The sequence below is a fragment of the Halichoerus grypus genome, chromosome 12 (assembly GCF_964656455.1).
Source record: "Halichoerus grypus chromosome 12, mHalGry1.hap1.1, whole genome shotgun sequence".
Lineage (NCBI taxonomy): Eukaryota > Metazoa > Chordata > Mammalia > Carnivora > Phocidae > Halichoerus > Halichoerus grypus.
Genome location: NC_135723.1, coordinates 70,434,229 through 70,458,928, shown reverse-complemented (window position 1 = coordinate 70,458,928; position 24,700 = coordinate 70,434,229). Strand labels below are relative to the sequence as shown.

At 38.8% G+C, this 24,700-nt stretch overlaps 2 protein-coding genes across 4 annotated transcripts; both read right to left on the bottom strand.

Moving 5' to 3' along the window:
- Nucleotides 1–1,754: 1,754 nt before the first annotated feature.
- On the bottom strand, nucleotides 1,755–23,178 carry IFRD1 (interferon related developmental regulator 1). Of its 3 annotated transcripts, none has more exons than XM_036066402.2 (12): nucleotides 22,944–23,178; nucleotides 18,698–18,802; nucleotides 18,468–18,552; nucleotides 17,655–17,779; nucleotides 15,754–15,911; nucleotides 13,015–13,065; nucleotides 12,754–12,932; nucleotides 12,560–12,668; nucleotides 9,158–9,292; nucleotides 5,076–5,204; nucleotides 4,564–4,659; nucleotides 1,755–2,506 (listed from the first exon to the last, which is right to left on the bottom strand). In XM_036066402.2, exons 1-12 carry the CDS (start codon nucleotides 23,032–23,034, stop codon nucleotides 2,417–2,419), a joined length of 1,353 nt encoding a protein of 450 aa, XP_035922295.1. In that variant the 5' UTR covers nucleotides 23,035–23,178; the 3' UTR covers nucleotides 1,755–2,416. The 3 variants fall into 3 exon arrangements, with proteins under 3 accessions (XP_035922295.1, XP_077915603.1, XP_035922296.1); XM_078059477.1 differs by lacking the exon at nucleotides 22,944–23,178 and adding an exon at nucleotides 22,073–22,093; XM_036066403.2 differs by lacking the exons at nucleotides 18,698–18,802; nucleotides 22,944–23,178 and adding an exon at nucleotides 18,012–18,135.
- On the bottom strand, nucleotides 23,078–23,325 carry LOC144379588 (uncharacterized). Its single transcript, XM_078059478.1, has one exon. It carries the CDS (start codon nucleotides 23,234–23,236, stop codon nucleotides 23,078–23,080), a length of 159 nt encoding a protein of 52 aa, XP_077915604.1. The 5' UTR covers nucleotides 23,237–23,325.
- Nucleotides 23,326–24,700: the final 1,375 nt, after the last annotated feature.

Genomic DNA, 24,700 nt, shown 5'->3' with positions numbered 1-24,700 from the left:
GGGGTTTGGGCACAAAGAAAATGTGTGTGTGTTCAGTTGGGTTTTTTGGTTTGGGGGTGGGGTGCGGTGCAGGGCAGGGTCAAGAACTTACAAATATTTTCCAGATTGCCAGGGACCATCAAAGCACAGTATCAATTTTAGAACACTAAAGAGCCTCTAACAAAAAAACAAAGAAATCAGAAATAAAAACTGCATCACACTTTAATTAGAATAGAGCAACGCCTTTGAAATTCTTGATTATCTACCTGAAGTTTTATATGCCAATCCATACTACCTTTCAGACATGTAGTACTCTCAAAGTAACTGACCTCGAGCGCCTGGGTGGCTCAGTCGTTAAGCATCTGCCTTTGGCTCAGGTCATGATCCCAGGGTCCTGGGATCGAGTCCCACATCAGGTTCCCTGCTCAGCGGGAAGCCTGCTTCTCCCTCTCCCATTCCCCATGCTTGTGTTCCTGCTCTCGCTATCTCTATCTCAGTGTCAAATAAATAAAATCTTAAAAAAAGTAACTGACCTCCCATGCACCCATTTCCAGAGTTACTGAAGGAAGTATTCCACTTTAACAAGTAAGTTATCTAATAACCAAGACATAGGGCCCAGGAAATGCAGACTCCAGCCCAAGAGAGGAAAACAAATCCCAGGATGATGAAGTCTCAGGAAACAGCTGTATACATGAGTAAGAAAGAAATTAGTTTAGACTGAAACAAGTATATGGTAGAGCTTTGACCATGTCGAAAACAGATTTAAAGAAAGTTTTACCTATTTGGGACTGTTTTGGAAGAATTAATGATGTGTATGTAAAACCAAGACAAAATGTTGAGAATGGAAATAGAAGCACAGTAAACTAGTTCAGGAATGAACACAGAAATGTGGTCGCTATAATGCAATGAGGCCAGTTTAATGAAAAAATACTGGGAGAACAAGAAAAAAGTAAGAAGGCAGAAACCTTCATCTATCCAATAGGAAGCTGTCAGAGGTTTCTAAACATAGTAAATTATAAATAAGCAGTATAAGCCTATTACTCAGAAATCTGAAACCAAGGCACTAGGAGAAACCTCAAGGCTGAAATGCCCCCCAGGAAGGGAATGGAAGAGGAGGAGCCAGGAGCTAACATTTTTCCTTACAGTCCTTGCAGTACCATTAAGCTATGTATATAGATCATTTAATAAAAATTCATTATTTACAAGTATGTATACATACAGGAAATTGACAATTTAGGGGGCAAAAACACTACTTGCAATCTCTTTTCCACAGTTCTAACCTACTTGGGAGTACAAGGAGGTGACAGCATGCACACTCAAGTTCTGGATTCCGAGGCGGTCTTCCTCTGCACCGGATCTGAGGGGTGGGCCGGACACTCACAGCAGCAAGAGCGCCCCCTCAGGCCAGCCCGTGTGCAAGGAGGGACCCCATCAGACCTCCCAGAGATGTGGAAAATGCAGGAGAGGAAGAACGCTAGTTTGTGAAGTACCTTCAATGATTTTGGTTCTTCTCTACAGTGTACATGCTTCCCCACCCCTCGTGCCTCTTATTACTGTTTTCCGTACCAATACCAAAGAAATCAGTAACTAGAATCCCAATGATATGCTACAATATTATTCTACAGTAATATTCCAAATGACATTGCTACATTTTTTTCATTTATTCTCATGTGTCCAAATATACAAAGTAAGTTTAGTCTCACTCCCTACCTAGGTTGGTCATTTTGAACTCTACTTCAGACCCATAAATGTTTCTTCTACTAGAAAAGAAGCACTTTTTATGTGAAAAGATCTTTATTTCAAAATACAAGAATATAGCAGATAAAATGTGTTAGTACCTTCAGAGGTCAACGTTAGCAGCCTTTCTGGCATATGCTAATTCTTCATGAACTCCCAAAAGCTGGACTGAATGACCTTTAAGTGCAGCTGTTAAGGTCTCATGGTATGATTCTCTATGTTGATCCCAGTGACAAAATTAAATTAGGTTCCATTTAAAAGTTAAAATACAGCAGCTTTTCCAGAAGAACTAGCTCCCAAAACTGTATCCAGAACTCACCTATCTAACATCTTAAAGTTAAATACCTTGTATATTTACATCATTATAATCAATATTTTTGGACAACCACAGTATAAGAAATTTAACCTTGGGTAATAGTTTTCCTCATTATGAAATCAAGTGAAATACCGTATTTTTGCTCTCTTCACAAATAGAAAATGACCAAACATTACACTTTATTTCTGTTTAATTATTTACAGAGAATATTCAATAATCAGAACTCACCATTTGCAATACTGTACACATTAAATTATAATATAACCCCTGCTACAAAAGCTATCTAAGCTGACCCTAGAGAAAAACTGTCTCTAATTTAAATACATTAGAAATTACAAAAAAAAAAAAAAAAAATTAGAAAGTGGTCTTCCAAGTGCTGAAAATCTAGAAGAATTCTCCAACATCTGCTCTCTTATCTCGACATTTGCTTCGAGCTTTTGTTCGAGCTTTGAAGGCTGCGGAGTTATACAGGTGCTGAAATGAGGGAAACGAAAACATGCGCATCACTAAAGCTTAAGATACTCTGATAAAGACAGGATGAATAAAAATCACAAAGGAAAGAAATGAGCTAACTCAACCTTATCAATATTTTAAATGTTTATAAAACACACACAAAGAACCAGAGGGAAAATTAACACATAATAGATGATAGATACTCTGTATTAAGAAAAAAATATTAATTAAATATGTAAAATACCAAGAAAATGCCAACAAAAAGTTTTAAAAAATGCATCAACATTTAATCTGTTCAAAGAAAAAACACATCATGAACTAAAGTGAAAATACCCAAAATATCCAGTTAATTAAAATAGCAAGGAAAAAAATAAGGTTCCATCTTAATGCCAGTTAAACTAATGAATGTTTTAAATCATAAAACTCAATGCTGTCAAGTATGTAAGAGCTACATGCCTTCATTCATTACTAGAAATAATTAAAAATGACAGAATAACTTTAGAAGGTAATTTGGCAGTACATATCAAAAAAGTCATAATCTGGCCCTATATTCCCATGTAAAGATTTCTTCAGAGAAAAAAATTCAAAAGAGAAATATTGTAAAGATATTAATATTAATCCAACAAACAATTATATGACCATAAAAATGATTAACTATAAAGAGTCTATAAAAATATAATTAAGCACTTCAGGGGCACCTGGGTGGCACAGTCAGTTAAGCTCCAACTCTTGGTTTTGGCTCAGGTCATGATCTCAGGGTCGTGAGATCAAGCCCCACATTGGGTTCTGCGCTCAGCATGGAATCTGCTTGAGATTTTCTGCCTCTGCCCCTCCCCCAAATCACACACTTACACGCACTCTCCCAAATAAAAGCTTTAAAAAAAAAAAAATACATATATGATTAAGCACATCACTCCCACTAGTATGGCTATAATTTAAAACAAAACAAAAACAAAAAAGCCAGAATAACAAGTGTTGATAAGGATACAGAAATTGAAACTCTCATACACTGCTGGTGGGAACGCAAAATGGTTCAGTCCCTATAGAAAATAGTTTGGCAGTTCCTTAAATTAAACATATAACTACCATATGACCCAGCAACTCCGTTCCTAGGTATATACCTAAAAGAATTGAGAACAGGTGCTCTAACAAAAACTTGTACACAAATGTTCACAGCAGCACGATTCACAATGGCCAAAAAGTGGAAACAAGCTAAATGTCCATCAATGGATGACTGCATAATCATGTGGTGTATCCATCCACACAACGGAGTATTATTCAGCCACAAAAAGGACTGAAGTACTGGTACGTGCTAGAACATGGATGACCTTAGGCAACATAATGCTGAATGAAAAAAGCCACACAATAGGTCACACGTTATTAGAGCCTATTTATATGAAATATCCAGAAAAGGTAAATGCAGAGACGGAAAGGACACAAGTGGTTGCCAGCAGGTGGCGGGGAGGGGAGAGGGGAGAGGGGAGAATGGGAAGTGGATGCTTAAAGGTATAAGTTTCCTTTTGAGGCGATGAAAACATTTTGAAACTAGACAGACAGTTGTACAACATTGTGAGTGTACTAAATGCCCTGAATTGTGCACTAAAATAGCTTATGTTACGTGAATTTCACCTCAGTAAAAACATAAAAATATAATTAAGGATTTTTGAAAGGCTAAGTGACATTGTAAGTAACATCACAAACTCTCTAAGCACATGTTTCCTCAACTTGCAAAATGAATCTGGTACTTACTAAGTAGGTTCAGTTATCTGATACAAAAGAAGCACTATGTAGTAAATATTTATTCTTTAATAAAGGAGTTAACAGAATGAAAGAAAACAAAAAAGGAAAATACTTTCTATGTTAATAGGATTGTGGATAAAATTTATGCATTACAAACCCTCTGTACTCTAAATGCAGTGAAGTTTCCACAATTTTAATACAGCTGTTGTGTCTGAAACAGCACGAGGCACCAAAGGCCCCCAGACTCCACTAAATGCCCATCGCCTGGTAGAATCAAAGCGTCAGCTCCGCTTTTCCTCAGCGCACTTAGTTCTGATGAGAACAAAAACAAAACCTACCCTTTCAAAACGAGAAATCTTCATCGTTTTCAGTGTTGCAGCATCAAGCATCACCGGGGGTCCAAGTTCAAATACATTACGAAGGAATTCATTTGACTTCGGTAAAATAGAAAGGTAATAAGGCTCATTATTAAATATCAGCTCTTTTTTACTACATAAAGTGAAATCTGATTAATAGAAGTTATGTGGAGCTTATAAATAAGAACTTAGGTCACTTATTTTCTGTTTCTCTTTGTAAGACTAAATTGTTTCTAATGCCTTGAATCCAGTAAAGTTATGAGGAAAGCCACAGCGTTCTACCGAATTTATAGATGCTCCACCGGATTTATACAATACAAAAAGAACAGTTTCATACTTACTCAATTCTACTTTAAAAAATAAATGTAAAATAAATAAATAAATAAAATGTAGTTTTGTATTATGCTGAAAGCATTCTGCCCATTCAGTGAACTACATTCAAAACTGCTCCCTAATTTAAAAGCAAACACACAGAAAAGAGGTCACTCACTCACCTGCAAATGATACTGCATCCCTGATCCAAGAACTTCCTTAAAGGTGTCATAGGTATGTTTTTTGACCCAGGAATCAATATACATTCGTTCAGGGCCAAATTTAACAGTTTCTGTTGGAAAATCCCGTTCCTAGACAACAGAAGAACCAAAATTTTAAGAGGAATTAAGATGACTTAAAGAGATCCTACAAAAATACAATTTCTAAACAGACACATTTACGTGGTGAGGTAAGAAAACAGTATGGTTTAAACTGGTATTTCCATCCCTGAGATGTGAATAGACTAGAAAGTACTATCCTAATAAGGGAGTAGAGCTTGTCTAGTTGTCACAGACTTGGCACAACTGAGTTCGGATAAATATTACTGGCCAAACCACATTGTTGTGAATGTCTTTAAATTTCAATAGCACTCAAGAAACCTGAAGAAAAAAAACAGTTTTCTGTACCGGTCTACAAGTGGGGGGTGAGGTGGGGAGGGAGGAGGAAGAGGTGTCAATGATAAGATGCCAGTGGTGGAGCTAAGGGGAAGCAGGGTCGAGGGAACATAAATGGGGTCAACAGACCAACCAAAAAGTAGAGGACCAGCAACTGGAGCGCTCCAAGGGTCTAAGAGCAGGCTTACTAAGAAAATGAGAGTGGGTGCGACTGGGTGGCTCAGTCGGTTAAGCGTCTGTCTTCAGCTCAGGTCATGATCCTGGGGTCATGGGATCGAGCCCCACATGGCTCCCTGCTTAGCGGGGAGCCTGCTTCTCCCTCTCGCTCTGCCTCTCCCCCCACTCATGCTCTAATAAATAAAATCTTAAAAAAAAAAAATGAGAGGGAATACCTGACTTTAAGACTTCAGAGATGGAACAATTTTGCCAGAAGACAATTTCTAAAGTATAACCCTGAGAGAGAATCAAGTGAATGGAAATAAATGGAAGTAAAGATCACTGGAACAAATACAGGATAGGGTTTTCCAAATGCACAGAGGAGTCACCCAGAATAGGGGCAGAACTTGGGATGAAAAAAACTGGCCACTCCATTGTTTGATGAATCATGACTATGAAAGAGTAACAGGAAGAGAACAGGAAGAGATCACCAGGGACAGGAGAAAGGAGACGGAACCTGATCACTCCAATCGTCTTCCCCACTACCGGCCCCCTTCTTTCTCAGCAGACACAGCATCTAACATGGAAGAAAATAACGTGAACTCTAGACTTACCCAAGTGCGTCACTCATTGGCTTGTCATTTTAGCAAGTAATTTAACCCCTTTGGGTCTGTTCCCCTGCTCGTCAAGTGGGGCTTTCCATCCCTCTACCACAGTTATTAGAAGTGTAAGACAAAGTCTGTCTGTGAAGCACACAGAGTGCCTGGTCTGTTACAATAGCTCAAAAAAACCCACCAGGGTTCTATTATTTCAGCCTTCCTTATTTCAGAAAACACTGAGACACCAGGAAGGAACTCCCTCTAAACTCAACTGCATCCTCACCAACTCCTCTCCTAAATCTCTCCAGTTCAAGGCAAATCATACCGTTTACATCATATTCTCAATCTTTCATTTATATTTTCAAATGCTCCCTTCTCCACAGGTTCCTTCTCCCATAAACCCCACCCAGCATCTTAAACAAGACACAATAACACACCCTCCCCCAGTCCAGTGGTCAACTCTCTTCCCCTTCCAATTATAGACACGTTTTAAAAAAGAACAGTTAAGACACACCATCTCCACTTCTTCACTTCCCAACCACTTTTCAATCCAACCCAGTCAAGCGTTTCTGCCATCCCTCTACTGAAGCGGCACCTGTAAAGGTCATCCACCAATGACCTAACCGAAAAATCCAATGGACACTCTGACTCTCTCACTTGCCCGTCTGCCGCACTTGGCCCTGGTGAAAGACAGCACAGTACAGTGGGTTCACATTCCAGCTTTGCTACTTACTGCTCTTTAACTATGCCTTTAGTCTCTGTTTTTCCTTAAAAAGATAATTCTGTTGCTTAAGTGTTATAAAGGAACTGAAATAAGAAAACTGTATGTCAAGGCACCCAATATATTAAATGCTTGCTGATTTAAGAAATACATGATCTTAAAGAATGATTCCTTAGTGAAAAGAAATGACAGGCAGCAACAACTACATCTAAAATGGAGAATTCTCCTCTGTAGCAGTTTAATAACCTCCATCCATCAAGGAAGCAGCATCCTTCAGAGAAAACTGGGTTCCAGTCAAAGCAAAGAAACAGAAACACCTAGCGAGGCTGTAGGGCCAGCCCTTTCTCTGGCAGGTACATTGAAGCAGAGCTGGAGCACAGGAAAGCCAGTCAAAGGGCAGGGGAGGAACAGAAATCCTGAGACGGAGAGGAGAGGGTGTTTAAGGCCTGGGAGGGAGAACACCACAGGTCAGAACTGTGAGGCAAAGAAAGGGCTTTTACTTTTTGTAGTGCTGGGCAAGAGCGATGGGCACACAAGAGACCTGTTAAAGCTGGTGTACACTGAGATTTGGCTTGTGTCTTTCTCAGGAGAATCAATACTGTGTGCTGTGGCTGGCTTACACTGATGGGTTTGTCAACAGGGTCTGCTCAGATCCTTTTGACTCTTAAAATCTATTATCCAGAGAGAATGCATCCAGACAGAAAATGTGATGTTAGGTCTAAACCAGAAAACCCACAACATGCCGTTATCTTATCTTTGGAGGCAACATTATCCAAATAGAGGAGTAGTTTGTAAAGATTTTACTTATTTATTTGAGAGAGCGAGCGAGCACGAGCAGGGAGAGGGGCAGAGGGAGAAGCAGACTCCCTGCTGAGCAGGGAGCCCCAAGCGGGACTCGATCCCAGCACCCTGGGATCATGACCTGAGCCAAAGGCAGACGCTTAACCATCTGAGCCACCCAGGCACCCCAGAGCAGTTTGTAGTTATTCAAGAAAATGGCTTAATCTGGGGATACCACCAAACTAAAATTTTAAGATCAAAAGGATCAATTTTTAACAGAGATGTCTGCTCAAGTTTGGGGATTTTATTTTGTGTTTTAGATTATAAAAACCAGAGTAAATATAAAATATTACTATAATGCAATTAGAGTTAGCATTAACCAAAATGTTCAGATCCTAGAAGATCTCAATACTTATACCCTAGGTTTTACTTAGATTAAAATGAAGAAAGTAGTTCTTAAGCAGGCTGTGTATGAGAACATTTCAAAACTGGACCTGAATGGGGTCTTAGCATCTTTATTTTTTTTAATTTCCACTCTAAATTTTCATATACATGTCAGGTTGATGACTCTGGTGACATACTTATTCCTAAATGAACTGCCCTATCAGATAGCAAGAACCTGAGATATTTATTCTTTATATTCAAGAAATACTTCTTACCTGGCAAAAAAAAAAAAGACTTAGGTATTCTCCACAGTAAAACTGCCCATATCCTGCAGTTCCTTTTAACCGTGCATTCTATTCAAATCCCTGAAAGTTTCTAAATCGATTTATTTGCCAGGTAGATTGAAACAGGTTAGAAGACTGTAGAACATACTCAGGCATCAGATGATTTTAAACCCTTATTTAAAGGCTGGGTTTTGTTATTTCAGTTTTTAGCACGTAGGCTTCCCAGAGAGAATACAAAGGTCTTTGTTTAAAGTACTGAGGGGTAGGCAATAATCTCCACTCAGAAAAAACACTGTACTAAATACCTATGTGCTAAGCACCACTGCTTAAATGATGGCAAGTACAACAAAGTGAAATACACTTCTGTAACTATGAAATTGTATTTTTTAACCTAAAAAAAAGTACCTTTATGCATCAGAATTAAATTTTCCTTTGTTTAAAAAAAAAAAAAGTCGTCTTTATGTATATTGTTAAAAACCAGGCTTAAAAGGAGGAAACTGTTTTGATCAAAAGTGAAGTTCAATAAAAAAAAAAAAAAAAAGACCCAATCGTCCAGTGTAGCCTAAAACAATCTCATTTCAAAATGAGCAGCAGGTGCCTGGCTGGCTCAGTCAGTGGAGCAGACGACCCTTGATCTTGGGGTCATGAGTGCAAGCACCACGGTGAGCGCATGCAGTCTACTTTAAAAAAACAAAGGAGTAGCCATTATAGCATTAAGAGACCTACCTCCACTGCCCTCAGGATGTCTCTGAACACCGATCGCTGCTTTCTCTTGTCCACTTTGGCACGGTGCTTGTTTCCATCTGTAGCCAAGGCCCTAAGCATCTGCGTCAAAGATTCCATGTCTTCATAAAAAAAGTCCTGGTCAGGAAAAACAATTTTGTTTAGTTCGTTATTGGGTTCCCCCACCCTCAATCTTTCCTAGTGCTAACAAAGAACACTCCACTCTGGAAAATACCCAGCAGGGGTAAAAACAGCACCACAAATCTCTGAACTCTTTAAAGATCTTGGCGCACAGGCACACATTAATGCATTTTTAACATCATGCAAAAGTTTTAATCCAGAAATGCTGACTACAAGATGATATACTACCACTAAACAGTTAACATTCCCCTTCCAAGTACATCCAGATACATTCAACAAATACTTATTGTGCTTCTACTGTTTCAAGACATTCCTGGGATTTCAAAGAAGTTCAGTGAAACTGAGATACCACAAATACCAACACAGCTTCTATTCTTTGGCTCTTCAGTCCCCAAAGCACACAACCCCAGAATTCCAAATATTCTTATTCCAAAAGTACAAGCTATCAGTAATGCCTAAAGCACCTAATTTCTAATATACTGGCCATATTTCAAATAAGCAATAAAGCATTTAAATCAGCTTGAGTCATTAATTACTCAAGCTAAGAAGATATTTTAATCCCTTTTGAAGAGAAGCCACGAAATGTATTACTATTTGCTATTACTTTGATTTGACCCCCCTCCAACAGAAAATTATCCAGCCCAGTAATATATCAACAGTGCAGAGGTTAAGAAATCCCGCTGTAATTGACCTCTGCAATCAGTAAAACTCAATCTAGTTTATAGTCTGAATCACTGAGTTCGATATAGTACTAACTTGGAAAAATAAATATTAAATATTGTAGGGAAATGTCTCCCTAACATGTTTGGGCATTAAAAAGAAAGAAAATGTAAAACATAAAAAACAGTCCATAACTAGCTTCCAAAAGCCAATTTACTGGAGTTCAGGATAACTCTACAGTAAAACTATATGCCCAGGGACAAATGGGCTCTTGGAGGTACAAATAAACACTTTAACTCCTATCAATAATATAAAGAAAACAGCATAATCATTATCACACAAGGGTGTGTGTGTGTCTGTCTGTCTGTCTCTTTCTTGCAGCACTTCCCACGTCAGGTTAGGTGGGGGATAAGAAAGGAAGAACTGGGGAAGGTCTGTCTATACTATATTTCAGTATATTTTCCTGAGTCGGCACATTATGTGGCTCCCAAGATCTTTAACTCTGCCCAGTAAATAGTCTTTGTCTTACTATAGGTTATGCTAGAGAGCCCCTAAAAGGCTACTACTAAAAGATCACTGCCAGAAGGGGGAGTTAATCCTCACTTTAATGAACAGTTATGGTAATAACCACCACTTACACTGTATCTATCTATGTTCTCAACAACCCTATAAGGTAATTACTATTTTATTCTCCATTTTAAAGATACTGATACTGAGGCATAGAGAAGTTGCCCAACATCATCCAACTAGTAAGGGTGGAAAAGAGATATGAACCTGGGAGTATGGCACAGAGTGCACTCTTACCTGTTTGGTTATAGAGCAAACAGAGAGCTCTCACAAGTAATTCCTAATTCTTCATGTCAGCTTATAATCATCTTAGCAAAAAGCTCTGTATATTTCAATGCAATGAATTTGCTACCAAAACCCTAATTAAATCAGCCTATGTATTCATCAACACACGGTTTAATTAATTTTTTGAACACTCTGTAACTACCCCCACCGCAACCACACACTCGCCCCTTTCAAAAAGCTTACTTAACAAAAATAGCAAACAAAACACTAGGCTCTGTTTTGTAACCCAGGTCATTTTTGTCCTTAAACAAGGACTTATCCAAACATGTTTAATCTGATCTGAGTTCTCCTAGCTATCTCATATGATTTATTAAACACAGAGAACATAAGCTATGTGAGCAACAATAAATGTATATTTACAAATTTTTTTAAAAATTCAACATGTATAATTTAAACTGTATTATTACTGGGCGCCTGGGTGGCTCAGTTGGTTAAGCGACTGCCTTCGGCTCAGGTCATGATCCTGGAGTCCCTGGATCGAGTCCCGTATCGGGCTCCCTGCTCAGCAAGGAGCCTGCTTCTCCCTCTGACCCTCCCCCCTCTCATGTGCTCTCTCTCTCTCATTCTCTCTGTCTCAAATAAATAAATAAAATCTTTAAAAAAAAAAATAAATAAAAATAAACTGTATTATTACTTTACTTTTAAGATACACTTCAGAGGAAAAAGAAAAGAAATTACCCTCTTTTCTCGCCCACCGAAGAACAGAAGATTAAAAAACAGGGACATCTGGCTTCTGTGCCTTGAGGTTAAGGAGCCATTAACTAGCTCAATAAAATTAAATTGATTGCTAAACTTGAGTCAATTTCTCATGTAAGTAGATTCATTCACTACTGAAAGCATTAATAACTTCTTTCCATTCCTACCCTGCTATCCTTCAAAGAAATGGGGAGAGGCTGGGGGAAGCCTAAAAAAGACACTTCCCAGATATTTTTAAACACAGGACTAGAATGGAATTATTCACTGTTAAATAACATATTTAATTCCAGAAAAGGTTTCATTCCAGAAATATAGTCTTTGTTCTTACATTAAAAAGCAGCTAATAAGTAAGCCAAGGTTCACAACAGAGGATACAAACCAGGGTGACCAAATGTCCCAGTTAGCCTGAGATGAAAGGTTTCCTGGAAGACAGAATTTTCAGTGCTAACCCTGCAACAGAACCAGGTAAACTGGTAAAGTTGGTCACCTATCACAAACTCAAATACCTTTGAGAGCCAAATTGAGGTAATAAACATCCATGGACAGACAGTGGGTGGGGAACTGCAAAGCACATAATCCAGTCTAAAGGGCCATGTTTGCTTTCAGCTTTGGCTTAGAGAAGTTAAACAACAGTGACTAAACTCATCTGATCTCAAACCTATCTCGACTCAGTATTTCATCCATTTGTCTGACATTTATTATAAAGCATCCATGCCTGAATCACCTTAATGTGCCCTGTGTCTGAGAAATCCAAGCAGATCCACACAGACTGTAGTAGACAACTCTCTCCATGAGTAATAGCGTCCCTAAACTTGAGTTCTACAGACAGCAAGAGTTAAGTGTAATAAACTACACTCAAATGTTGCTCTATCAACCCCTACCCGTTTACGCTCTTAAAATTTTTGTATCACCACTGCCAAGAAGCAGGGCAATCAGTCACTTTATTCTCAAGCTGGCCATACTCCAAAGTTATCATCCAATTCTTAATTATGAAGAGAATGGCAGAATAATGGTCCTTGCGACACAATCTTTTTCCTCTATTCATCAGATACTTACACTCTCCATCCCTCTGGCCAATTCAAACATAAGTGCCAAAGATTCACCAGCAGCTATTCTCATGTTGACATCATCAGAAGAGAGGAGGCTTGGAAGTTTATGGAAATGCCTAAAAAACAGTCATTACTGTGTGAACACAATCAATTATGTCAATAAATGTTGTTTTTATAAAATATGAAGCTAAGAGTACATACATCTCAAGCTTTTTCTTCACTTCATTGATTGGGCATATGGTCAATAATAACGTCCATGCAAGAAGAGAGCTGATATGAAGCACTGTATTAGGGGTGCTGCATATAACATTAGTGTCTTTCTCTTTGAGATAGGACTTGGTGAAGATACTTTCCAAACATTCCAGAGTTGAATACAGCTCCTAATGCATAAGAACATGAAATAAGGTAACCACCTTAAATTTGAAATGTGCAAATAAGTGGAGTCAAGGGTTTTCTACTTACAGTAATGTCATCTGTAGCAATAAAACAGCAAACACCAAAGCAAGTTGCACACTAAAAAAAAAAGAAAAAAAGTACAGACATTAATGTTTATAATTTTCTTATTATTTCCATATCTTCCTGCTTTTATAATTCAATGTGAAATTTTTCTCAACTACATGACTACATTGGTCCCAAGCATAGAATAAAAAGAGAGAGGGGTGCCTGGGTGGCTCAATGGGTTAAGTGCCTGCCAGGGTCCTGGGATAGGGAGTCTGCTTCTGCCTCTCCACCTGCACAGCCCCCCTCCCCACTCATGCTCTCTCTCATGCTCTCTCTCTCGCTCTCAAATAAATAAAAATCTTAAAAAAAAAGAATACAAAGAGAGAAAGAATATAGGATCAAGAATTAAGGGAAGTGGGTTTCAGCCCAATCTCTGCTACCAAACTGACAATACAACTTTAGGAAAGTTACTCAACTTCTCCCAGATCTTCCTTCTTTAATCCAACAGATCCTTTTTAAACTTCCAACTCCAACTCAAAGACAGAGATGAAGTCTGCACATTGGAGATAAAGAAGCCTACTCTATTAAAAACCTTTAAAACACATTAAGTTTGTTTTAGGCTTTTAAGCATTTAAAACCATTTATATTCATCTCTTTTCACGGAAGACTCTACTATGAAAACTTCTAAAAGAAATCAGTTGCCAAGAAATAAGCACACCAGGAGCAGAAATCTAAAATTTAAATAACTGTCCTCAAACTTGCCATCTAAAGAAGGGTCTCATTAATTCGGATTTCACTTTTTTCCACATATGCTGAAAACTGGTCAGGAATCCTATAACTGCCTTTTGTTAGGGGAAAAAAGAGGCTTTGAAACAAGTGATGACACTACAGGATTACCACGGTATAAGTTACCTAAGAAAACAGAGCTCAGAATACAAAATTTATATACAATCTGCTTGCAACATAAACGGGAGCCATTAGTTTTCAGAACACTGCTCTAAACAAATAAATCCTATGAAAACAATTTCTAATTTGTGAGATTTTTTTTATCCTCTCCATTTCCCTTTTCTCCATGTTTTCACTAAAATCCTCTCATCTTGTTCCAAGTGCCACTAAAGCGTGAAGTCTTTAAGTCACCATTCACACGCCCAACTTCCCGGTATCCTGAGGACATTTGTGGCATTCATCTGTTCAGTGTCACTATTTTATTTTCATTATTTCATCCTGGTAAAAACTGGACACTGCTAAAATTAAAAAGTAGTCTAGGCATTATTCTCGATAAAGGAAACTTCGATCTATAATTGCTCGTCCTAAACAAGCAGCAGAGGCAAAGCCACAGCTCTTCTTTTGAGGCTTCTAAGACAAAAAAGGTAGCTTCACAATTAGAACTGCCTACATTCCTTCTGCTAATATGAGACTGTCAAGTACTTTTTTTTAATTCACAGCGAGCATCAAATGTATTAAAAAAAAAAAATGACAACACACCCACACGCAACGAAAATTAAGGGTTCACTACCAGTATCCACCCAACAGTGTTTTCTGTCAAACATTTCAAAAATACCTCTATAGTCCTGCATGATTTAAAAGTTGCATGAAAACCCAAAAGAAGGGGATAAAAATGTAAACAGCAAAAGCTTAATTAGCTATTTTGGGATTACGAACTGCTGGAGGGCAAGAGATTCCTATGAAGTCACCAAAATTCCCAAAGGCCTCTGGGGAAACAGCTTAACTATTCCAGCCTCCATATAGTTGGTAAACCAAGGAACCGGTCACTAAAGTGATGTGTTCTGGACTAAGCATCTGTCTTCTTTCTTTCCGCATCTAGCCACCATAGCTGCCATATGGAGGACCTAAAGGTAGGACAGAGCTGCAGGATGGACACCCAGGGACTCTGCCAACTTACACAGTGATATGAGCACGAAATAAACTTTTATTAAACCACTAAGATTTCAGGGTTTATCTGATACAAAGATCAATGTCATCTACTTTAAGTAATACTAAAGAGAAAGCTAATGTGAAAAGTCAGTATTAAAAGTATTAAAAAGTTTCAAACTTGAACTGGTTTCTTGTTAAGAAAACAGCGTAAGATTCAAATCTACTAAGATTAAATTCTTAAGATCCAATAAGATTCTTAAGATCCATTAAGATTCAAATCCACTTTCAAACCCAGAAAGATGTTTGTGATAATCACTTAAGCACACCAAAAAAAAAAAACAAAAAAAAAAAACACCCCACAATCTAAAGTCAACTGTGATGAGTGATAAATATCAAACAATTAGAGAATGAAAGGTTTTTCAAAACTCATGACATGACCAGATGAGTATCTCACAAGTTACAGATTCCCACATCTACTCAAATCCACCCATGGAAATAAAGCATTCAGTTTTTTCATAAGGACTTGTAGGCCACAGCAGCCAAAGTTTTTTAAAAATACCTATTACGTTTCTTTGAATAAAAAATAACCACCCAATAAACACTGTCTAGATCATTTAAGTTCCAACCAAAATTATTCAATCATCCTAAATAACTCAAGATAGTATAAAGATGAAGAGATTTGCTCTAGCTGGGATGTTCTATGGTATCTCAGAAAATTTAAGAAAACAATTGTCCTATTAAGTCTGCTCACTCAAACTAAAAGACAAATGCAAATAAAACGTTAAAAATCTACTATTTTAAAAATGTAACCTTCCTAGATCATTCATCAGAGTATCTGGATATCATGCCTAGACAGATTTATAAATTAAAAAATCATATACTTACAGTTTGCCTAGCCTGGATACTAGCTGTTCCATCACAAATTATTTTCTTTAGGATTGGTCCAAGAGTTTTTAAAACCTCTTCACTTTCAATTCCAGGGCCCAACTGAATACAAAGAACCGATGCTAATGCTGCAGCCGCACGCTGCTCATCACTCTTACCTATGAAAAAAGCAAAGGTAAAACCATGAAAAATTATTTTGAGAGGACTAATTTATTAAGACAGCAATTTCCCAAATTTGTACAATTCCAAAATATTATCTACCGTTTACAAAACCCCATAATACATTCTAAGCTATGACATGAGCTGCAAACCTAGTGAGCTCAAACTCTGGAAACCGACCTGACTCAAATCCTAGATTCACCACTTATTAGCCAAATGACTTACAACTCTTATTCTCAAAACATATTTCCTCAGCAGTGAAATGGAGGTTAACATCTGTCTTAAGGGAGCACTATTAACAATTCAGCAAAATAACATGTTTCAAGCTGACCTGACCTTCCAGATCTTTCATGTACTCATAGAACAGTGCTCAGGTAGCCTTTGAATTAGTCTCTCAAGCATTTCAGATGTATGCAGCCCATGAAGTAAACTAAACCTTCAAGGTTTCCCCTCCCCCAATCTTTTTTTACAATAAATAAGGGATTAAAAATAAAGGATTCTTGGGGCACCTGAGTGGCTCTGCTGGTTAAGCATCTGACCCTTGATTTCGGCTCAGTCATGATCTCGGGGTCATGAGATCCAGCCCTGTGTCCAGCTCCGCGCTCGGAGTGGAGTCTGCTTGCCCCTCCCCACCCCGCTTACACGTGCATGCTCTCTCTCTCTTTCAAATAAAATCTTTAAAAATAAATAAATAAAGGATTCTTTAAAACCATACAAAAACTGCAGACACCAAATTATTACCCAAGAAATTAAAAATCTATAAAATAAGCAGATTGGAATGGAATTTTTAAAGGTCATCTAATCCAACGACCATTACAGGAAATAGTTTCAAAACAGTTGGCTGTGCTATCAATTATACCACTAAGAAGTTATATAACCTTAGACCAATCTCACGTTTCCTAGGCCTTTATCCTGTACAATGAGAGAGATGGAATGGATGAAAGGTTTCCAAATACCCCTTCTATGACAAAGCTTTCACCTGAGGTAAAATGAGAAAAACAAGGACATAAAGGTAATAAGCTCATTCAATTTAAAAGAGCATGTGTGCTTCCCACATTTCTGGTGCTAGAAATATTTTGTTACTAAAGACCTAACAATAGAAGATCATTATTCTCACAATGTTCTTCCTTGGCAAAATAATTAAGCTGGCAGCCCCAGATCTTTTTAACTTTGGTGGTTCCTAAAACTGAAGTCTGGTGATACTAGACCTAATCTTCAAGGTCTCTCTTCATTCTTAAAAGTTCTATGATTATAATATGACTTCCAGAATCTCTATTACAAAGTTCTAGAATTCAAATATTCCAAGGGATATCCTGAAAATGATGTCATCCACAGGTATGACTGAGGTTTTAAGTAATTGCAAGGGAAAATGAGCTATGTGATTATAATACTTTTTTAAATTTCAGGAAAATGAAGTAGGGTGGCTTTTTTAATAATAGCTTTTGTTAAAATCTGACACAAGCTTTCAAGACTTTCTTATGCATGAGAATGGCAATCACCTCATCCAATATAAACAAGGATGACAATCTACCACAATCCTAGTTTCAAGCTGTTTATTACATAAACAAAAACAAAGCTTCTAACAAGTCTCATTTTGAATTTGAATAAGCATGGTGTATTCCTTGACAATTGTAAAGTTAAAAGACTGAGCCAGTCTTCCATTTCCATTAATAAATATTACTCCAAAGAAGGTGGCAAATTCCTTTTTAGTTCTATGCCTGACTCAAAAATAAGGACATTACCTTTTTTCAGGCAGCGTTCAATGCTGTCAGTCAAAGTCATTCTTCTTTCCAGAATAAATTCATAAAGCATTTTTGAAGCCAGTGCATTTTTAATACTTTCAAGAGCTGCCTGTCTTGTCTTCGCACTATTTAAAAAAAAAAAAACCAGAAGATCAATTTGGAGGGTACCATAGGTCAATGACTTATAAAAACTACACTATTTCCCTCTCAATTTCTCTTTATAGATTTGTAGATTCTTTCTTTCTATGTAATTGTCATCAAGCTCTAACTATTTTTCAGTAATTTAATTTTTATCCACAATTCACCTTATTACACAGAAGACATATTCTCCTGTATTACGTATTTAAGCAAACTCACATTTTTTTGACACTACAAAAGTCTAGACTCCATGTTTGCATCTTCGAGGCTTTTTACTTCTGTTTATTGTAAGTCAGGTCTAGAACTACTGTGAAATAAAATTTAGCTTTGCTATTTTTCACATCTGCAATAAAAAGTGGACAAGAGGCTTAAAGCAAAGTTTAGCTGTTCTTTCCAGCTGAAGATTAACTTTTAATCCAACAAATCCATTTCAATTGTAATCAAATACAGTTATATGCTATTATGCTAGAATAATGACTAATCTGAGTCCATTTAAATTCTAGTGGCATGTTCCTGTCTATGTTAAAACTCCAAAGGAACAAGAAACATTAAAAGATCCAAAGTAAACAAATCAGGCTTTAGAAAAACATACTGTTAAATCAGAGAACTGTATATAATACACATAAGTGGCTGATCAAAATCACACAGAAGAACAAAGTTTCCAGTATCTCCTACCTCTTATCCAGGGTCAAATCAATGAATCCCTTCAATTTGTACTCTAAGTCTTCTTGAGTTCCTTCCTCATCAAGGACTTCTGGTCCTAAGGAATAATATAAACTAACCATTGTAATTTAAGTAGAAAAAAAGCAGATAGGAAACAGTGATAGTGTACCTTAGCTATAAGAATTCTTCTACCTAAAACACCCTTTTATCTAAAGTTGCAAATTTAAATTTAAAACTCATACCATCTTCAGCAAAACTGGAAGGATCGCTGTAACCACTGCAATGGCTCATTGTTTCAATTGACGCATCCTCATCACTAAAAGGTTGAACATTTCGATGCTGGCCACCTATTAGGTAAAAGAGGATGGAAGTAGATGACTATGTTGCCACATGCTCAAAAATTTAACTTGGGAATTTTTAAATTTATTTAGGAGAAATCCAGTAATAAAAACCCAACCTTATTTAAAAGGAATGATTACGCTACAAAAGAACATACTAAAATATTCTAAAATAAGTCAACTCACCTGTTTTTCACACCACCAACTGTTTACAATATACATCAACTTCAGAAATATATCAAAAACTGGTATTGTGGTTGAAGAAAGTACTTCCAAAACATGACTTCCAATCATGAAGACAATGAAAATAGATCCAGAAAGAGTATGAAATAATAGGCCATAAGAATGAGAAAAGCGTATTTTTCAAGGAGAATGACTGAGCTTAATAAACACAAACATGGTAAATGGGTTCATTTTTAAGTTACACACCATATGTGAAGAATTAAGACATTAAGAGATAGTAGTTTTAAAGATAACTTGAATTATGGGGGGAAAAAGGGGGTGCCTGGGTGGCTCAGTCAATTAAGCATACAACTCTTGACTTCAGCTCAGGTCATGATCTCAGGGTCATGGGATCAAGCCCCATGTTGGGCTCTGGGCTCTGAGTTCTGGGCTCAGTGCAATCTGCTTGAGATTCTCTCTCCTTCTGCCCCGCTCCCTGCACGCATGCACATGCACACTTTCAAACCAATAAAATCTTTGCTAAAAAGGGGGGGTAAAATAGAAATTGTGGCTTTTGATATGGTATAAAAGCCTGTTAGATGATTCACCTTTAAAAGAAAGGTTAACACATCCAACAGTTTAAAAACATCAGGCTGTTACTGAATAAAATCTTTTTTTTTTTTAAGATTTTATTTTTTTAGTAATCTCCACACTCAACTTGGAGCTTAACTCACAACCCCAAGATCAAGAATCGTATGCTCCGAGACATCCAAGCGCCCCAAAATAAAATCTTTTTTCAAAACTAGAATCTTTCCTCAAATTAACTTAAAAAATAAATCCATAGTTATGTTTTGCTTTGCAGGGATTTAATAATAAAAGTATGCTAGTCATGAATTACATTGAGCAATGAGTTAAAGTCATTCCCAAAATCTGCCCCAAAAGTGACTTTGAGTCACCTGATTCACCTTTGAGCCCAAGTTCCCTTATCAGTAAAATCAAAGATTGCACCAAACATCACCAGGTGCCTATGTTCAAGAAATTCATGGCACTTATTACTTTAAGAAGAGTTTTTGGTTTTTTTTTTTTTTTTAATCTTCTATGTTGAAGCTTGCTAAGTTCAGTTTTTTGTGGATATTTTATAGTTTTTTTTTTAATCAAAATAGAATTTGGCTGATTTTTAAATCAACACAAGGTGGCAAGCAGCCTTCAAATTTGCTTGCTATCTCAAAGGAATAACTTCGCCAATCAAGGTAGGAAAAGCATAAAGAATAAGCTATGAAGCCAGGATACCATAACATATTAATCAGAGTGCTTACGGCAGGAGTAAACAAATAAACCAAGATCTATGACATCATATTCTATTTCTGGATCTATCTTCATTGTCTTCATGATCTGAAGTCATGGGAATAGTTGAGAGTCATCTGATTTCTATTAATACATGTTCACAAGCAATTCATATTTTTTACTTTTCATATTCAGTCTACTTCTAAACTGCCAAGAAGAGTATTCCTATACAGCTCTTACTCAGCTTTCTCTAAGTTTCAGTCAGTTTCCAAGACTACAGGAAAAAGAAGTTAAACAAACAAACAAAAACAACAAATCAAGAAAAAGAACCCTGTATGAATATCTGATATCTAGATCAAATTCACCCACCATGCGATCCCAAGTAACATTAGTTAGGTGACACTCTAGACACATAAAGTCCTTATATTTTAGGGGGTTTACTTACTAACAAGGTTCTGTTCTTTCATTAAAAAAAGCTCTCAAGTGCAATGAAAAGTATGCATACTTGTCAATTTTATCAGCTTTCTAGAACCTTCCACTAACTTAAAAGAGAAAGAATTTAAATGGAAAATCAAAGTGATAGGAAAGTGGGTTATTTTTTGATTGCACATGTTAAGATCTCATTTGAATCCCATCTCTTCTAGATGTCATTTAAAAATACCAATAAAGTAAATGGCTTGTAAGTACAAATTTGTGACAACTTTGTCTCTTCTAAATTATTCATTTAAAAAATAATACATTCACATGGAACCAAATTAAGGTCTTAAAAAAGTAAATCCCACTGCATACCCCACTTACCAGAGGTAAGCACAGATAACAAGTACTAGTGTAAATTTCCAAAGATATTCAAAGCCTGTACAGCTTTATAAACTCATCGAAGAATTCTTTTCCATTTGTTTAAATAAGCTAAAATTCACTGTTTAAATTTACCTTTTCTACCGGGAAAAAAAAAAAGCAACAGCAATAAGGCTGATGAGAGATGAGGAAAGAGCCTCGAGGTAAAATTTGAAAGGCAATCCCCCAGTACCACCTGAGGTTATTCGGTCAGCACCAGGAAGAAAGGAAACTTGAGAGCCTCTGAGGGAATAAAGATTTGTTTGTGATTCGAGGAAGCCATTAGTAACATCGTTACAACTTTTAAAATGACTTTGGCTTGCTGCTTCACCATCATTTGTTCCACCAACAAAAGGTAAAACTTAGAGAATAAAATGAATAAGGACCTCCCAGACAATTCAAATTGACTTCAGAGGAGGAAAAGCTGAAATACAGAGAAGAATAGAAATATCCCCTATTTACACAGAGCAATCAGATGCTACAACAAACTAATTTTGTATTTTAATCTTGATCAAGAATGAATTTCATGAATATCGAGGGCATACAATCAAAGAGCGATATAAAGAAAAGGAAAAAAACCTGCAACTATAATAATTCATTCCTATTGTCAATTATTAAATGTTTAATACAGGAACACAAGTTTTCATGCTGCTATAAATCCCACAGGAAAGCGTTTTAAATGCCAGTTTCCAATTATCTTTAACAAGAAAACCGGACTATTCACTAACAAAGGCGTATCATTCCGAGGATCGGATTAGCAATTGTGTTGACAAATACATAATGGCTAGTAGTAGTTTCGATGGGATAAAGTCTGAGAATTCCAATGTTTAACTTCAAAATCTCGACCAAAAAATTACTAAATGAGATGACTTCACCCAGTTTAACTTAATACTCGATTTAAGTTTAGTGGTGTCTCATAGGACTTTCCGCTTTGAAGTTCTTTTTTCTTAACCCTATATAGTTAGTAGTAGAGAATCATGAGTTCATCGAAGCACCTACCCATCCAGGAAAAGCTTCAACTTTGCAGTGAGAACACACACACAAAAATCTCAACTTTTGGCCAGTTGCAACCTGAGTTCCCCACCACCTCGCCCATCCCTGTCTCAGGGCACAGAACCTATAGAATGCAGCACAAAGGAGAACGCGGTTTCTGCCCCGGGGAGGAGGTCGCCTGGACCGTCCGGCCGCAGAGGAAGCGGGGGCGCGGGATTTCTGCAGGTGCCAGTTAGTAGTAGGAATAGAGCCTAGGCTGGGACAGTGGCCCCGAGTCTCCTACGCCTCCGCCCAGCCAGGTGGACACGCGGGATGCCCAAGAAGGCAACGGAATGGGATGCCACACGGGCGCCTCTGCGTCACGCCGGCCCCACAGCGCATGGGCCAGGCCTCGTGACGCAAGAGCCCGGCCAAACCCGCCGGACCTCTGGCATTCCCGAGAACTCCATGTTGGAGTTGGTGGGTCAAAGGCGACCACTGACAGCAAGACGCAAATCCTATCTCGGCCCCACCCTCCGTCAGGGTGAGAGCTCCGAAGAGCAAGCACCAGCTTCTGAGAACAGTGCCTCTCCCGCTCAGCAATCCGTCACCCCGGACCCCGGTCCACTCTCAGGCCCTAGAACCTATTCGCGCCTCCCCCCCCCCCCCCCCGCTCCCAAGGCCGGTGCCTAAGAGTTCGGTTCGCCAGCCAGATCCAAATCGCGCGAGGTACTGCCCCCAAGGCACGCTGGGAATTGTAGTTCGCCAGCCAAGCAAAGCGCCCCCGCCGATACATATGTCCAGAGGGATGGAACTACAAATCCCACAGTGCCCGAGGTTAAGAGACTCGCTAGCGCGGCTGGCAACTGGGATGCCGGCGGCTGGGATACCCCCTTACCTGTTGTCGCCGCCGTCGCTGCAGCTGCCCCTGAGCCGCTGCCACCACTGCCACCGCGGTGGGGAGTGTTCCGCTTCTTATTCTTCGGCATCGTGGGACGCCCGGTGCCGCCTAAACTCGGAACTTAGCGAGGATCAGCCGATGGAGCTGCACTTTTTACTCGTGCGTCTGTGCGGCGGGCGGCTAAGAGGCGAGTCTTCGGCTAACAACAGAGGCGAGAAGCGGCGGGGGTACGAGTGGGCGGTGGCAGCAGCAGAAATCCCCGTGAAGAGCTGTGATCGGAAACGATACATGTTTCTCTCTAGCGCGGGAGCTAAGGCGGGGTGGGCTGGGCCACGACGCCTTAAGTAGCAAGACCGCCGCCTGTCGTCACCATCTGTGGGCGGAACTCGAAGTCTCACCAGCCAATCCCAATAGCTCTCCCCACCAGAGTCCTACCTCCGGTGGCCGATGGATGCTGACTACCAATCCCATGTCGCAAATCTTCCAGCAGCGCCCAGGGAGCAAAGCTTCACTGCCGCACTGAATTCTGGGAAATGTAGTAAGGCTTTGGGGGAAGTTCGCCTCCTATCTCCTCCCAACGGGCTTTTCTGAGCTCTTGCCTCCCTCCTCGTGACCCCTCCCCTGCTTCTCAGCGGCCCCGCCTCGGAATAGACCGAGTTGTTCCCGGGCGATGAGCAATGGAGCGAGTATGCCTGATGACGAAGGCCAGCTTCCAACTGTGAGCTACGCAATCAGCTTAGCTCATCTTTGTCTCGCGGCGTGCGTTCTTCTGTTTAATCTTTCCCCTGCTTCCGTGCAGCCTCCGCCCAGGCACAGACATACCCCTCCTCGGGAACACCTCCAAGGTTTCAGTTGTTGAATTAGTTTAGCGATCACCAGTATCTATAACTGAGGGGCCGTGTGCTCCCCTACCTCCAAAAAAAAGTGTGCTTTAATCTACTTAGTCGTGTAGTTCGTGTAATTCTCCTACTATAGACTTAGAAAGATCTGGTAATTCTGTGTCACAGGAGTCACATTTCTACACAAGAATGAGTCCTTTAACAATTCTACCTGCCAGTTAGGAGGTCATTCTGGGATAAGAGTTGGTTTCTGAGAATTTAACAGCTGGTAAAACAAACAAACTATAAATACCAATATCACAGTGTTTTTTATTTTCCAAGGCGCTCTTAGATATGTCTTCCTTGTTACATTTGGACCTGTATTTGGGACCTGTCATTAGGTTCATGTATTATGCTTATGATAGCCCAAACTCACTGACTCACCTCAGTGTAGGTGACTCATCCCCCACTCCACCTCTCTCCTGCGCTCCTTCTCTTATTTTCAGCTGCCTGTAGCACATTTCCAGCTGAATGCGCCACCAGCACCTCAACCCAATATCGCTAAAACAAGAACTGTTTCCCTCTTCCTGTGCCCTTTGTGTGTTCACAGTACTACTATCCTCCCATATGTCCAAATTCAAAAACTCAACTTCATACATGGTTCCCCGCTTTCTTTAGTGCCCCCCAAAACAGTTTTACAATAAAACTCAAAATTCATGTCCTATTCTCCAGTCACACATGGCCTCAGTTCAAACCTGGGCACCTAAAGGGATCTTCCAGTCCTTTCACCAAGGTTTCATAAATGATAATGCTGCCAGGTTTATTTATGATCCCCTATTTTACTAATTCACTAATTTAATAGTTGCTCAAAAACATTCCTTTGTTCCATCACCAATATGTTCAACACCAATCCTCTTAGCTTGGCCTGGACTCCCT

Coding starts and splice junctions, on each gene's coding strand:
- IFRD1 (XM_036066402.2), bottom strand. CDS start 23,034: ATGCCGAAGAATAAGAAGCGGAACACTCCCCACCGCGGTGGCAGTGGT. Junction 12,669..12,753: donor GTGAAGAAAAAGCTTGAGAT/GTATGTACTCTT, acceptor ACTGTTTTTTAG/GCATTTCCATAAACTTCCAA. Junction 2,507..4,563: donor AGATTTCTCGTTTTGAAAGG/GTAGGTTTTGTT, acceptor CCCTCATTTCAG/CACCTGTATAACTCCGCAGC.
- LOC144379588 (XM_078059478.1), bottom strand. CDS start 23,236: ATGTATCGTTTCCGATCACAGCTCTTCACGGGGATTTCTGCTGCTGCC.